The 13,884-nt window shown below is 24.9% G+C and overlaps 1 protein-coding gene across 2 annotated transcripts in view; it reads right to left on the bottom strand.

Moving 5' to 3' along the window:
* Window positions 1-13,884, bottom strand: part of LOC128854775 (glutamate receptor ionotropic, kainate 2) — a 55,828-nt gene that overhangs the window by 26,996 nt on the left and 14,948 nt on the right. For both annotated transcript variants that reach the window (XM_054089152.1, XM_054089153.1), the window contains exons 8-9: window positions 12,925-13,143; window positions 12,489-12,695 (exon numbers count right to left, since the gene is read on the bottom strand). In XM_054089152.1, the coding sequence (XP_053945127.1) occupies window positions 12,489-12,695; window positions 12,925-13,143 (426 nt within the window). The remainder of the gene's footprint in view (window positions 1-12,488; window positions 12,696-12,924; window positions 13,144-13,884) is intronic.

Here is a 13,884-nt window from a genome sequence, read left to right as displayed (position 1 = left end):
TGGTAATATTAAAATAATCTTCTAATTTTTTAACATTTTCTTCATTAATTATAAATGGAAATTCTAAATTTAGATTTTTAAATTTATCATCATTTTCTAAATCTTCAAGATATTTTTTATATTTTGTTGGTCTTTGAGGATCTTTAACAATTTCATCTTGATGAATAGAATATAAGATACAATATAAAATACATTTATTATCAGTATTTTTAATATTAACACAATTTCTATTAGTAAATGGAATATATGATCCAGCAAGAATTTGAGACTTATCTCTACTAATATGTGTTTTTACTATTCTAACAAAGCTAGCTGTAGATCCTTTTGTACATTTTTCTGAGAATTTATTATTTATTTCCTCTATCATTAAATAAAATTCTTTTGTATAGTTTAATCTATTAACATAATGTATTTCTGATCTATACCAATATTCATAACTTTCTTTAATTTTATTAGTTTTTTTATCAATAATCACAATATTTACCGCTGTTGCTAAAGACACTTTAAAATTACTATATTTTTTAAAACCTTTGAAAAAATATTTGAAACAATTTCTTTTTATTAATTCTAAATGTCTTTTAATATTAAATTCTTCATTATTTGTAAACTCTAAATCAGCAACCATATTGTTAAAACATGAACCATTTAATTGTTTTTCTTGAATATCAATAATATCAAAATCATAATCATCAAAATTTTGAAATATATTTTGAATAACATCATTATTATGCTTTTCTATTAAAACATTTATTATGTTTAATAAACTATTTTTATTTTTATTATACCAATATTTTGGCAATTGAAAAATATGTTTATTTGCTCTAATATATTTTTTTAAATTTTTTAAATTTTTAGATTTCAATTCTTTAATATTAAATGGATTCATTTTTATTTGGTTGATATTTTTACTTAATTTTTCCTTATTTATATAGAAAAATTTTTTTTAATAATTTAACTTCGCACCTCAAACATTTTAATACTTTAAATTGTGATGTAAATACTAATTAAATTTATTTAACTTAATTAGAAATTAATTTTTATCAGAATTTTTTTCATTATTTTCTTTATTATTAATATATTTAATATGAAATTGAGATTTTAAATGACGTTGTTTATGTGGAAGAGTATAATTTACACCACATTCACACTCTACGTTTGTAGTTCTACTTGGTAATGAGTTACGATATGCGAATTTTTGATTGTAACATTTTTTACAATACCCCTTATTCAAATTAGAAATAGTTGTTTCTTCTAAGCATGAAAAACATATTTTTTTACCATCTATAATAGATAAACATATTTTTTCACCATTTATTATTTTATGATATAATCTTTGTTTTGGTATGTTTCCTTCGTGAATGGTTTCTTTTGAAAACATAATTTCACTCATTATTTCCAATTTATTAACAAATATTTTTTTTAAATTTATGTTAACTTTGTTAACTATTTTCTTCGAAAATATCAATTTACATTTCTAATATTTAATCTTATACTAATTTTTTCTTTTCTAAAATCAATTAAATTATTATCCTGATCAACTATATAAATAGTTATATTTCTAATAGTATTTGTATTTACTGGATAGTATATTAAATTTGTAGGTATTTCATTTATTTTTTCACCAGGTTTATCATTGATAAAAAATTCATGAATAATATTTGTTTGTTTATTATTTTCATAACTACCTCCTACAATATTACATTTTATTCTAATAGAATTAACATTCATAATATTTACTGGTAAATCAGATGATACTAATGTATTAGGTTGAATAATTTGTTCACTAAATCCTAGTAATGAAGCTATGGAATTTTTTTGTGTAAAATCAATAATATAATCACTTTTAATTTCAACTTTTAATGTTGTCATATTTGGTTTAATAGTAATACCCTTTATTTTCTCTTTTATAAAATTGTTTATATCATTTATTTCATATGAACCAGTTGGAAATGTAATTTTTTTGTTAACACTGTTAATTGTATGTAAATTATCTTGTGAATCATTTCCTTCGAAAATATGTTCACTTTGTGAACCAATGACAGAGTCAACATAATGTAAAATATTATTTTTTAATTTTTCAGATATGTTCGGTATAGAATTATAAGTAGAAAAATTAAGCAAACACATTTCAAAATCATGTTTAACTTCATTTGACTCTGTTGAAATATGTTTATTATCTAAAATTATTGGTTCATCAAAATTACATGAAATTATTGAAGTATTTCCATCTAATGATATAGTCGGCATTATTTAATTAAGTAAAAATTTTAAACATAGATGACCACAAATTATTTCATTTATTTCTTGATCAATATTATTATTAAAAATTACAGTATTTTCATTAGTTTTGAAATATTTTTCTATTAATATTGGTAATTTATTTATAGCAAAGGAATCATAGTAAAAAATATGATTATTATATTTTTTATATGCTACCCAGTGTGTACCATTACCATCATTATTATCTAAATTTATTATTCCACATTCTTTATCTTTTATCTTTTCTGGTAATCTATCTTTCATGAATACACCCCTAAAATTTGCTATATTAAATTTTCTAGCATATTTTTTTAAATCATAATTACTTAATGGTTTAATTGGAATTAATTCAAAATCAAATTTTTTTTAAGTAACATACCATTACCAGATTTTTTAAGTAGCATACCATTCCCAGATTTTATATTTTTTTCTTCTAATGCTTTATTATGACGAATTTTTTCTTCTAATAATTTATCGTTAGTTTTTTTATCATTATATGCTCTATATAATGTTGTTCCTGCAGTAACTGCAGCTCCTATTGCTGGAATAAATGGTAATAGTGCTGGTAAAAATCCACCAATTTTTTCATTATTAAAACTCTGTAACTGGGACATAGATAATTTTAATATAAAAATTTTAAAAGTAGTTTTATTATTATCTAAATGTTTTTTTATTGAATTAATTTGTTTTCTAGTTAATGGTAAATATGTTTCATTCATTACACTTTCTTTAGTTCTTTGTAATTGAATTGGTTCTAATTTTATAGTAATATCTGTTTTATTTTTCATAGCATCATAAACTTGTTTTTGTTGATCTTCATTTAGAGATATTGGATATTTAATGTATCGTCCACATTTTGGAATAAAATAAATTTTATCTTTATTCTCATTTTTATTATATTCACTTTGTGAACCGTTAACATTTATCAATTCTTCAGTTGATGAATTGTGAGTTGTTAAACCCATACCCATTTTTCTTTTAAATTTCATAGCATTAGTAGTTAAATATGCATTTACTTTTTCTGATAAACTAGCATCTTTTGCTGAAACTCTTGACCATGCTTTATCTTCTAAAATTTTATCAGCTTCATGTCTTTTCTTTATATCGTTACTTTTAGAATATGCAATATCATGTTCTTTAGCTGCTTCATCTAATTTATTAATTGGATGTATATCTTTTTCAAGTTTTAATTCAAGATTAGTACCAGGTCCTAAATAATTATATCCTGGAGAATGTAATTCAAATGGAAGATTATTTATAAGATTATTTATAATACCACTACCATAATATCGCACCATTTATTATAATAGAAAATGTGATGTATTTATTTATTTATTTGGATAATTATTAATCATGAACTGAAGGTAAACTTGAAATATCATCATCAACTTTTTTATTAATATTAGACAATTCGTTTTTATTTTTCTTATTTATTTTAGTTACATTCTTTAAAAGTTCCTCTGTTAAACTATTTGATTTAGTCTGTCGAGAATTGTATTCATTTGTCGAGAATTGTCGAGAATTGTCTTCTTTTGTTGAGAATTGTCGAGAATTGTCTTCATTTTTAGTGTTTTTGCCAATAATTTCAATACCAAGTAATTTAAGTCCATTATTAAGAGAATCGCGTGAAATATGATTTTGTTCGCAAAATTTTACTTTAGTTAATTTTGAAGTACTAGCTTGTTCTAAATAATTAATAGCTAAATTTCTTTCTCTAATTTGTTTAAGTTCATTAGCATTTTTTGGAATATGAATATTTTTTGAATTTCTAAAACTTTTTGTTTTCCCTTGTAGTGATACAAGTGGTGAAACAGTTTTAGTAGAAGGGCTTGGATGATTGTATAAATTAGTTATATTCTTATACATTTTATTCATTTTAATTTATTTATGAAAAAATTTTTTAAAATAATTATATTTTTCTTAGTGTTTCAATATAAAAAAATATTAAAAATTTTTATTATAATAAATGTCGAATATACATACAATTGAAGAATTTAAAACAAATACTGATGTGCCTATCTTGAAATTATGAGGATCTAGTATAAAACTATTAAATAAAGAAGAAATAGAAAAAGAGGTCAAACAAACACAAGAATTTATTAGGCAACATAAATCTCAGTTTAATAATAGAAGTGGTTTTGTTCAATGTTTAAATGATGCACTTAAAAATAATGATCATGTATGGCATGAATATGCTGTTTGTATTATGAAAAGTGTTAAAAATATTAAAGATTATAATATTGAATTACATTCAGAATCAAATAAAATATTAGTAAATGAATTATTAAATGAGAAAGCTATATTAGAATTTAGTTTAATGAGTTATGAAGAAATTATTGGCAAATTAAATGATGATATGTATGAGTTACAAGTAAATTATGATATTCTTGAATCAGAACATAATAACCTTATAAATAGCATTGAAAATAAAAACGCTGCATTAGCTGAAAAATATAAGAACAATTTTATTAAAAGACAAAAAGCTATTGAAGAATCTAAAACAATGAAGATTGGACTAGTAAATAAAAAAATTACAACACAAAAACTCAATGATTTATTGAAAAGTGTAAGTAAAATGAAATAAAAAAAAAAATATTGTTAATAAATGAATACTTGTGTTAATATTATTCCATATCAAAATGATTGTATATCACAGTTATACATAATTGATGCTAATAATAAATATAATGGAGGATGTAGATGTGTCATAATGGATCCGTCTTTATTAAAATTAATTTCTATTGTAATTTTTATTGTAATTGCAATTCTTATATTTTATGCAATATATTTAGATATACAAAAAAAGGTAATTGAAAATGAATGTAAAAAGATTAACAAAAAAAAAAATATTAAAAATATTTAGGATTTTTTCTATTGCATTAAATGAATAATTGTAAAAACAATTTTGATAAAAATAATCAATTATCAAAAATAGATTTTATTATTTCAAATGGAATAGATAAAATAATGCAAAATGAATACATTTCAATGGTACTAATTATTATTCTATTAATAATGTTTTTTTATAATTTGATAAGACAATTAAATACAAGACTACAATTATTTTAAACATAGGTTTCGACCTAGTCAAAACATATTAGTAAATTTTTAATAATATTTTTTAGTTAAATAAATGAAAGAAGAAAAAGGTATCGAATCTTATGACTTTTATGAACATTTGCCATCTAATTCTACACTATTAAATGAATATGGAAGACCAATAGAAATAAATATTAATAATCAAGACATTAAAACGTTACCATCAAAAAGTTTACTTAATATTAGAGGTCAAATTATTGCTAAAGATAAAGATGGTAAAATATTAGATAAACTTAATCCTGATAAAATAAATTTTGTGAATAATGGTATAATAAATCTGTTTAGTAAAATTACATATTTTATTAATTCAGCTGAAATTGATAAAATTGAAAATCCTGGAATAACAACAACAATTAAAGGCTTAGCATCATTTTCTAATGATTTATCATTAAATAATGCTGGTTGGCAAATTGTAAATAAAGGTAGTGTTTGTAATAAGAAAGGTTATTTTTCTGTTAGCATTCCATTATGTATATTAATTGGGTTTTTTGATGATTACAAAAATTTCATTTTTAGAATTAATCAAAAATTAGAATTAATAAGATCAAATGATGATACAAATTGTTTAATTATTGATAATAGTTTAAGTGATCATACTTTTTCTATTGATATTAATCAAATTATATGGAGAATGCCTCATGTTAAATTTTCAGTTGAAGTTGATCATGAAATTAATAAAAAAATTTCAAATAATACAAACTTTCAAATGTATTTTAGAAATTGGAGATACTATTGTACTACTGCAATTCCAGCTGTAAAGACTTATACCTGGAATATAACATCATCTAGTGCTAAACCTAGATATTTTCTTATTGCATTTCAAACATCAAGAAATCAGAATAATTATGAAGACAATAGTAAATTTGACCATTGTAATTTAGAAAATGTTGTAGTTAAATTAAATACAAATAGATATCCAAACTATGATATGCAACTATCTATTAATCAAAATAAATTTGATACATTATATAATATGTTTCTAGATTTTAAAAATTCATATTATGGTTCTAGTATAAATAATTTACCAATAGTTAATTATGATACATTTTTAAAAGAATATCCAATAATATGCATTGATACATCTAAACAGAATGAGGTAATTAAAGAGGCTGCTATTGATATTAAAATTGAATTTAAATGGACAGAAGATTTTCCATCAAATACAGTCGTTCACTGTTTAATTATTAGTGATGATAGTTATTCATATAATCCACTAACAAATCAAGTGATGCATGTTTGACTTGTTTTTTTAAATTTTTATAAAATTAAAATTAACTAAAAATTAATTGAAATAAATATGTAATTAATTATATTAATAGATTAAAAAAATTTATCTAAAATTCTAAATTATGGATGGCCATTTAAAAGTTACTAAATTAGATAATAAAATTAAATTAACTATTCAAAATTTTGATACTCATAAACCAATAAAAAGATTAAATGAAATATTTCCGAATATTATTAGAGCAATTATTTGTGGACCAAGTAATTGCGGAAAAACAAATGTATTATTAAATATATTATCAAAGATTTATTATTCTGATATAATAATTTGTTCAAAAACTTGCTATCAAGAAAAATATAAATTTTTAGAAGATATGATAATTCAATTCAATAAATTGTGTGTTAAAAATGATTTGGAATCTAAAGATATAAAATGTTTATCAATTCAATCTCTACCAACACCTGAAAATATTAAACCATATTCTGTAATAATATTTGACGATATCTCTACAGAACAACAAGATAATATTGCCAATTATTTTGCTTATGGTAGACACAATAACATTTCTTGTTTTTATTTATGTCAAACATATTCAAAAATACCTAAACAATTGATAAGAGATAATGCAAACTATATAATTTTATTTAAACAAGATAAGACTAATCTGAAACACATATTTAATGATCATTGTAATGATATTGATTATGATATTTTAAAAAATATGTGTATTCAATGTTGGAAAGAACAGTTTGGATTTTTAGTAATAGATAAAGAACAAGAAACAAATGATGGTAGATATAAAAAAATGTTTGAATTTTTCTTTACAATATAAAAAAATGTTTGAATTTTTGTTTGAATAAGATTTTTATTTTTTATTATATCCAGTTATTTTGGAAATCTTTATATTTTTCATTTTTTTCATCAAAAACTATATCTAATATTTTTCTATATTTATATAATCCATCAATGGTTATATCTAAATTTTGCAATTTTTGGTATTGTGTTACCAAAAAGCCTATATAACGTAATTTACAAGCATAGCTTTCGCTTATCTTAAATTTTTTATATATATCTTTCATAGTTGTATATTTACATTTTACACCAATTTTTTTATAACCTTTTTCTAATTGCAATTTTCTTGCATATTCTTCTAAAATTAATCCTATTGTACAATTTATATAAAAAGTATTTTTCTTATTTTGTAATAATAATTTATTAATTTTATATAATTTTGTAATATTATCATCAATACTATCTTTTTGTAAATTTTGTATAAATTCATTATCAATTTTAAAATCTAAACCAACTGGTTTAGATTGGTTTACACGTTTTGATTCCAATAATTCTTTTAAATCGATGAAATCAAATTCTCTTTTATCTTTCTTATAATTTTTTTTATCTTTTTTATCCATAAACATATTATCCAAAAAATTTTTATATTTTTCATTTTTTAATTTTAGGCCATTGCCTTCAAATATATATTTTTCTTTTAGTTGATTAAAAGAAGAAATACGTTTTTCTATACAAAAACTGGTGAAGGTTTCAAGATCTTTAAAAAATTTTTCCCCTTCTTCATCAAATCCATCCTTGCTTTCATCGAAATCCATACTTTCTTCTGAAACAAATAAATAAATTAATAAAAACTTAAAAAATTACAAAAAAAAAAACTTACCAGCCATAGTTATAAAATCTTTTTGTTTTTTTTTTTTTTTGCGTCCACCCTCTTCTAACGCTAAATACATACTGCACTTGTAACCATGTTTGACAAAGTCAAACGGTTTCGACAGAGTCGAAACATGTGTTGATGTATAAAAGCTTATCAAATATTATGCTTATCTTGCAGTTTGTGACTCGTATTCAACAGTATTTAATTTTTTTTTGGTTTGTGCTTATGCTTATTCTATTTATAGATTGTGAGCAATGTTGATAAGATCAGCATTGCTTGCTTTGCATACTACTCAGCTGTAATTACATTACTTCAGAATATGATGTTTAGATGAGTTGGTTAAGCAGTTGGAATTATAACAATAATTTTGTTGCAAGTTCAAATCTGACTCAAAGACTCTTGTTTTGAGGAGTTCGTCGTTTTTTTTGAAAGGTACTTTAAAAAATAAATGTATCCTTTTTTGTTTTTTTTTTACTAATAGATTACTTTAAATATTTTGTAATCAATATTTTAACATTTTTTCACTTAATAGACATCGACTCAACACAAAATTTTTAACTTTTTTTTTATTTTTGTTTGAATAGATTACTTTAAATATTTTGTAATAAATATTTAAAATTATCAATCAATAATAATCGACCCAACTCAAAATTTTTAACTTTTTTTTTTATTTTTGTTTGAATAGATTACTTTAAATATTTTGTAATAAATATTTAAAATTATCAATCAATAATAATCGACCCAACTCAAAATTTTTAACTTTTTTTTTTATTTTTGTTTGAATAGATTACTTTAAATATTTTGTAATAAATATTTAAAATTATCAATCAATAATAATCGACCCAACTCAAAATTTTTAACTTTTTTTTTATTTTTGTTTGAATAGATTACTTTAAATATTTTGTAATAAATATTTAAAATTATCAATCAATAATAATCGACCCAACTCAAAATTTTTAACTTTTTTTTTTATTTTTGTTTGAATAGATTACTTTAAATATTTTGTAATAAATATTTAAAATTATCAATCAATAATAATCGACCCAACTCAAAATTTTTAACTTTTTTTTTATTTTTGTTTGAATAGATTACTTTAAATATTTTGTAATAAATATTTAAAATTATCAATCAATAATAATCGACCCAACTCAAAATTTTTAACTTTTTTTTTTATTTTTGTTTGAATAGATTACTTTAAATATTTTGTAATAAATATTTAAAATTATCAATCAATAATAATCGACCCAACTCAAAATTTTTAACTTTTTTTTTTATTTTTGTTTGAATAGATTACTTTAAATATTTTGTAATAAATATTTAAAATTATCAATCAATAATAATCGACCCAACTCAAAATTTTTAACTTTTTTTTTTATTTTTGTTTGAATAGATTACTTTAAATATTTTGTAATCAATATTTTAACATTTTTTCACTTAATAGACATCGACCCAACACAAAATTTTAACTGTACCAACCTAAATATTGATTACTAGTACATCAAAAATAGATATCTTTAATATCTTAAAAATATTAACTACGAGTAACTATAATTTAGGGGTGGACTAAATCGACCCAACTCAAAATTTTTAACTTTTTTTTTGAGATAATATAAGCTAAAAAAATGAGTTAAATGTTAAAAAATGTTAAAATTTTGAGTAACTGTAAGTTAAAAAAATTAGTTAAATGGTAAAAATGTTAAATTTTTGAGTTAAAATGATAAAAATATTAAAATTTTAATATTTTTGATATTGCGTTGTATTCCGGAATATACATACTACTCATTCCCTTCCAAAAATCACACAAATTCAAGTTTCAGCTCATTCCCTTCCAAAAATCATACAAATTCAAGTTTCAAATTTTGTGCAAATTCAAAAAAAAAAATCAACCAATCTTAATACTTTTTAACTGGAACCTTTAAAGCATTTCTAGCAGTTTGTTTTATAGTCCATTCAACTTTGATATATTAAATGGTAAGTATAAAGGTATGAAATGCTTATGAAAACGCGTTGAATTTTTTTTTTCACAACTGGGAAAAGTTCGAATTAAATAAAATTTGTCATTAAGTCTCTATAATATAGTTATTATAAAAAAATCATAATTCTTTCAACTATCTTATTTGAAGGATCTGTCTGATGTCCGAAATTGTCGACTATCTGTACTTAGTCAAGAACAAGAAACTCAGCCGCTACATTTCTGGCTACTATTAACTGTATGCAAGTATTTATATTTTGAGCTAAAATGTTTATGTAAATTGTACCATGTACAAGTAAAAGAGGAAAATCAGCCACACTTTAATTCCAGTTGCAACTCCACCACCGAAGACTTCAAGTCAACTTAAAACCCAACATTTTGCTATGCCAAGTTCGCAAATTGGAAGCCAGTATGTTAGCACTGCTTTCAGGCAACAAACTGTGGGCTTACTTGGTTAGGCTTATACCGCAAAAGCTTATCACGTAAGTCTATTTATATATTTGGATAGGCCATACATCATTTTCGAAATCCCCCATAATATTATGGAAATGAAGGTCAACCTCAATTGTGGTGAGAATTAATTACGCAGATGAGAATAAGCAAGAGAGGAAGTGAATTATTTTATTGATAAGATATTGAAGAGGATTTGCTGACCAAATACTCGTATACTTATGTTCATATTAATGGACAGCAAATACGATTGAGCCCATACCCTGCGGGAAAATTGATTCATTCATTGAGGGTATAGTTTGTAGTTGCTAAAGTTGGCCAGAAATTTTCTGTTGCGTAAGATTTATTTACATGACAGAAGGAATAAAATTTTTGATTTTGATATCATATAAGTGTATATACGATTGTACAGTTGCATACAATCTAGAGCAAAAGTTTAATATAATTGTGGTTTATAAAATCTTAGTGAATTTTATTTATTATTTAATTCTTGTAATAAAAAAAAAGATAAAGAACAGGTTGTAAAGTTTTAATGTTGCATATTCCTCATTAATAATGGTTATCCTTCAATTTGTGGAGTGCGTCTCGATGTTCCGCAAAATAGAAGGACCTACACTTTTAAGCTAAGCAGATTTTTTTATAAGTAGTTTTTTCATGGCAGAAACACACTCGTAGGTTTGCCATTGTCTGCAGAGAGGCGACCGCTATTAGAAACAACTTTTTCTTCATTTTGGAGTTTTATCCACGGAGATTAGAACCTACGTACTCCAAATGGTAGTCACGCATCACCATTTGGCTGCGGCGGCACCGTACTCACTTCATAATTTTTGTCAAGCGTAAAAGCTGAAACCGCGTTTTACTTAAATATACCTTTAAACACGCTTTAATCCTTTTGCAATGGAATTACATGTATACATTCTCGGATATTGCTTGGGTAATTCATTACCACTCATAAAAGAAACAGAAAATTATACTTCAATTGAAAAAATGTGCTAAGATCTTGAGCAGCACCGCGATCTTTCCAGGCTTTCCAGTGTTTTTTTTTTCAATTATTATTATATGGAATTGATGGTGGTCAATCTAAAACTTTACTCAACCTTTTTAAAAAACACCCGATATTCAAACAACCGAAATTAAAAATATAAAAAATTTAGTGTACCAAATTTAATATTTTTCACTTCAATTCTTGTGACCCTTAACCTTTGTCAAAACTCTATTTTCGTACATTCACTCATACATGCATATGTAAATTCATAGCACCCATGCATTGGAATGAGGAAGTCGTACGGTCGGCCAATTTGAGGCATAAATAAATTATTTGGTGGGCGTATAGAAGTGCGTGGGAGGCCGCATGAGAAAAATATGCACACGAGAATGCCTTTGAATAAGCATAAACCATTTATGTTAATGATGGCCACTTGATTTCCGAAAAGAAATTGATAACTTTATCTTTTCAATAAAGTATTTTCAATGCAACTAATAAAAAATGGACTGCTGAAATTTATGGCCGACTATCCAATATGTTTAGGCTCAAATTTGTAGGTGACGTTGGTGTTGTAAAGGTATTATTTATTGTTTTTTTTTTTCCGACAAATACATGTGATGTAATAAATCATGTAAATCACTTCAATTTGTACGTGGATTTTATACTCGTATACCGATGAAAATATTTTATCTATTCGGAAATTGTTTACTTAACCAAATGCGCTCAACTCGTCAATGTGAGTTGATATGGCACAAAGTACAAATATATATTTGGCACATATCATTCACATACAAATCTGCTACTGGATTAATGTGTGCCGTCAATTACTCACCCCTTCGATTATTTCCAACATCATACCATCATATTTGCCCGTTTTCGGATTGAATGAACCATATTTATTATCCTCTTGCAAGCGGAAGGTGTAGGAGAAACCCAATTTTTTACCCAGCTCCTCGATTAACTCAATGCCAAAGCCTTCATATTGATCATTGCCTTCCAATTTGACAGCAGTCTCCTTTAGCATGCCGTAAGGTTCACTCTGGATGTTAGCAAACAAGATGAAAAATGTTGTAAAAGTGAATATGGAGTGTATATTATAAGTAAAAAAGTAATCAAAAACAAAGTAGCAAAAGCTTCCACTAAGGTGATAGCTAAACAACTTAAGCTACATTCTAACGGGTAACTCTTAATCATGATAGTTTTATTTATGTATATGTATGTATGTAGGTACATAAACTTATATATTTGTTATCACATGCAGCACTTACTATAGCCGTTATAACTACGAAGCTCTTGTTCACCAACGAGCGTTGATCCGGCTCCACTACCGTGGGTGGTGGTCGATTAGGTATAAAGCCAACCCCAGTCTTCCATTCGCCTATTTTCTGCATGCCCGATGGGGCCAATTCAATAACATCTAACGCAAAATCTGTACGCAAGCCTTCATAGTTGAAATTCACTTCACCGGTGAGTCCACTTAAGCTTAGCTGAAAGTGTAAAAGTGTGGACTTTTAGCGCTTACCAATGTAGGTACACATACATATAAGTGCATGGAATCCGTGCATATGAGGCGTTTTTCAATAGGTGCGCTTCAACTTTTTTCCGATAGGGAGGGCGAACAATGCAATATCTTTTATTTTTCGCTTGTCATTTGTAAACTTCATTAGTATACATTTCATCATGGAACGCTACACACTTGAGCAATGCTTGCAAATCATTGAATTTTATTATAAAAATGCGTGTTCTGTTAAGAAAGTTTAAAGTCGAAAAATCATCTTCAGTGATGAAGCTCACTTTTGGCTCAATGGCTTTGTCAACAAGCAAAATATGCGTTACTGGGCAAAAAGCAATCCACACGTGATTCATGAGGCACCGTTGCATCCCGAAAAAATCACTGTTTGGTGCGGTTTATATGCCGGCGGCGTAATTGGCCCATATTTTTTCGTTGACGAGAACGATCGCCACGTTACTGTGAGTGGAAATCGATACCGCGACATGATAAACGATTATTTTTGGCCGCAATTGAATGGTATGGACTTAGACGACATGTGGTTTCAACAGGACGGGGCCACAAGCCACACAGCACACGCTACAATTGATTTGTTGAAGAGTAAGTTCGATGAGCGCATTATTTCCAGAAATGGACCGGTCGAATGGCCGCCGCGCTCGTGTGATTTGACGCCTCTAGACTATTTTCTTTGGGGTTATGTGAAGTCATTGGTCTACAG

Source organism: Anastrepha ludens, chromosome 2 (assembly GCF_028408465.1).
Source record: "Anastrepha ludens isolate Willacy chromosome 2, idAnaLude1.1, whole genome shotgun sequence".
Taxonomy (NCBI): domain Eukaryota; kingdom Metazoa; phylum Arthropoda; class Insecta; order Diptera; family Tephritidae; genus Anastrepha; species Anastrepha ludens.
This window is presented reverse-complemented; position numbering and strand designations above follow the sequence as displayed.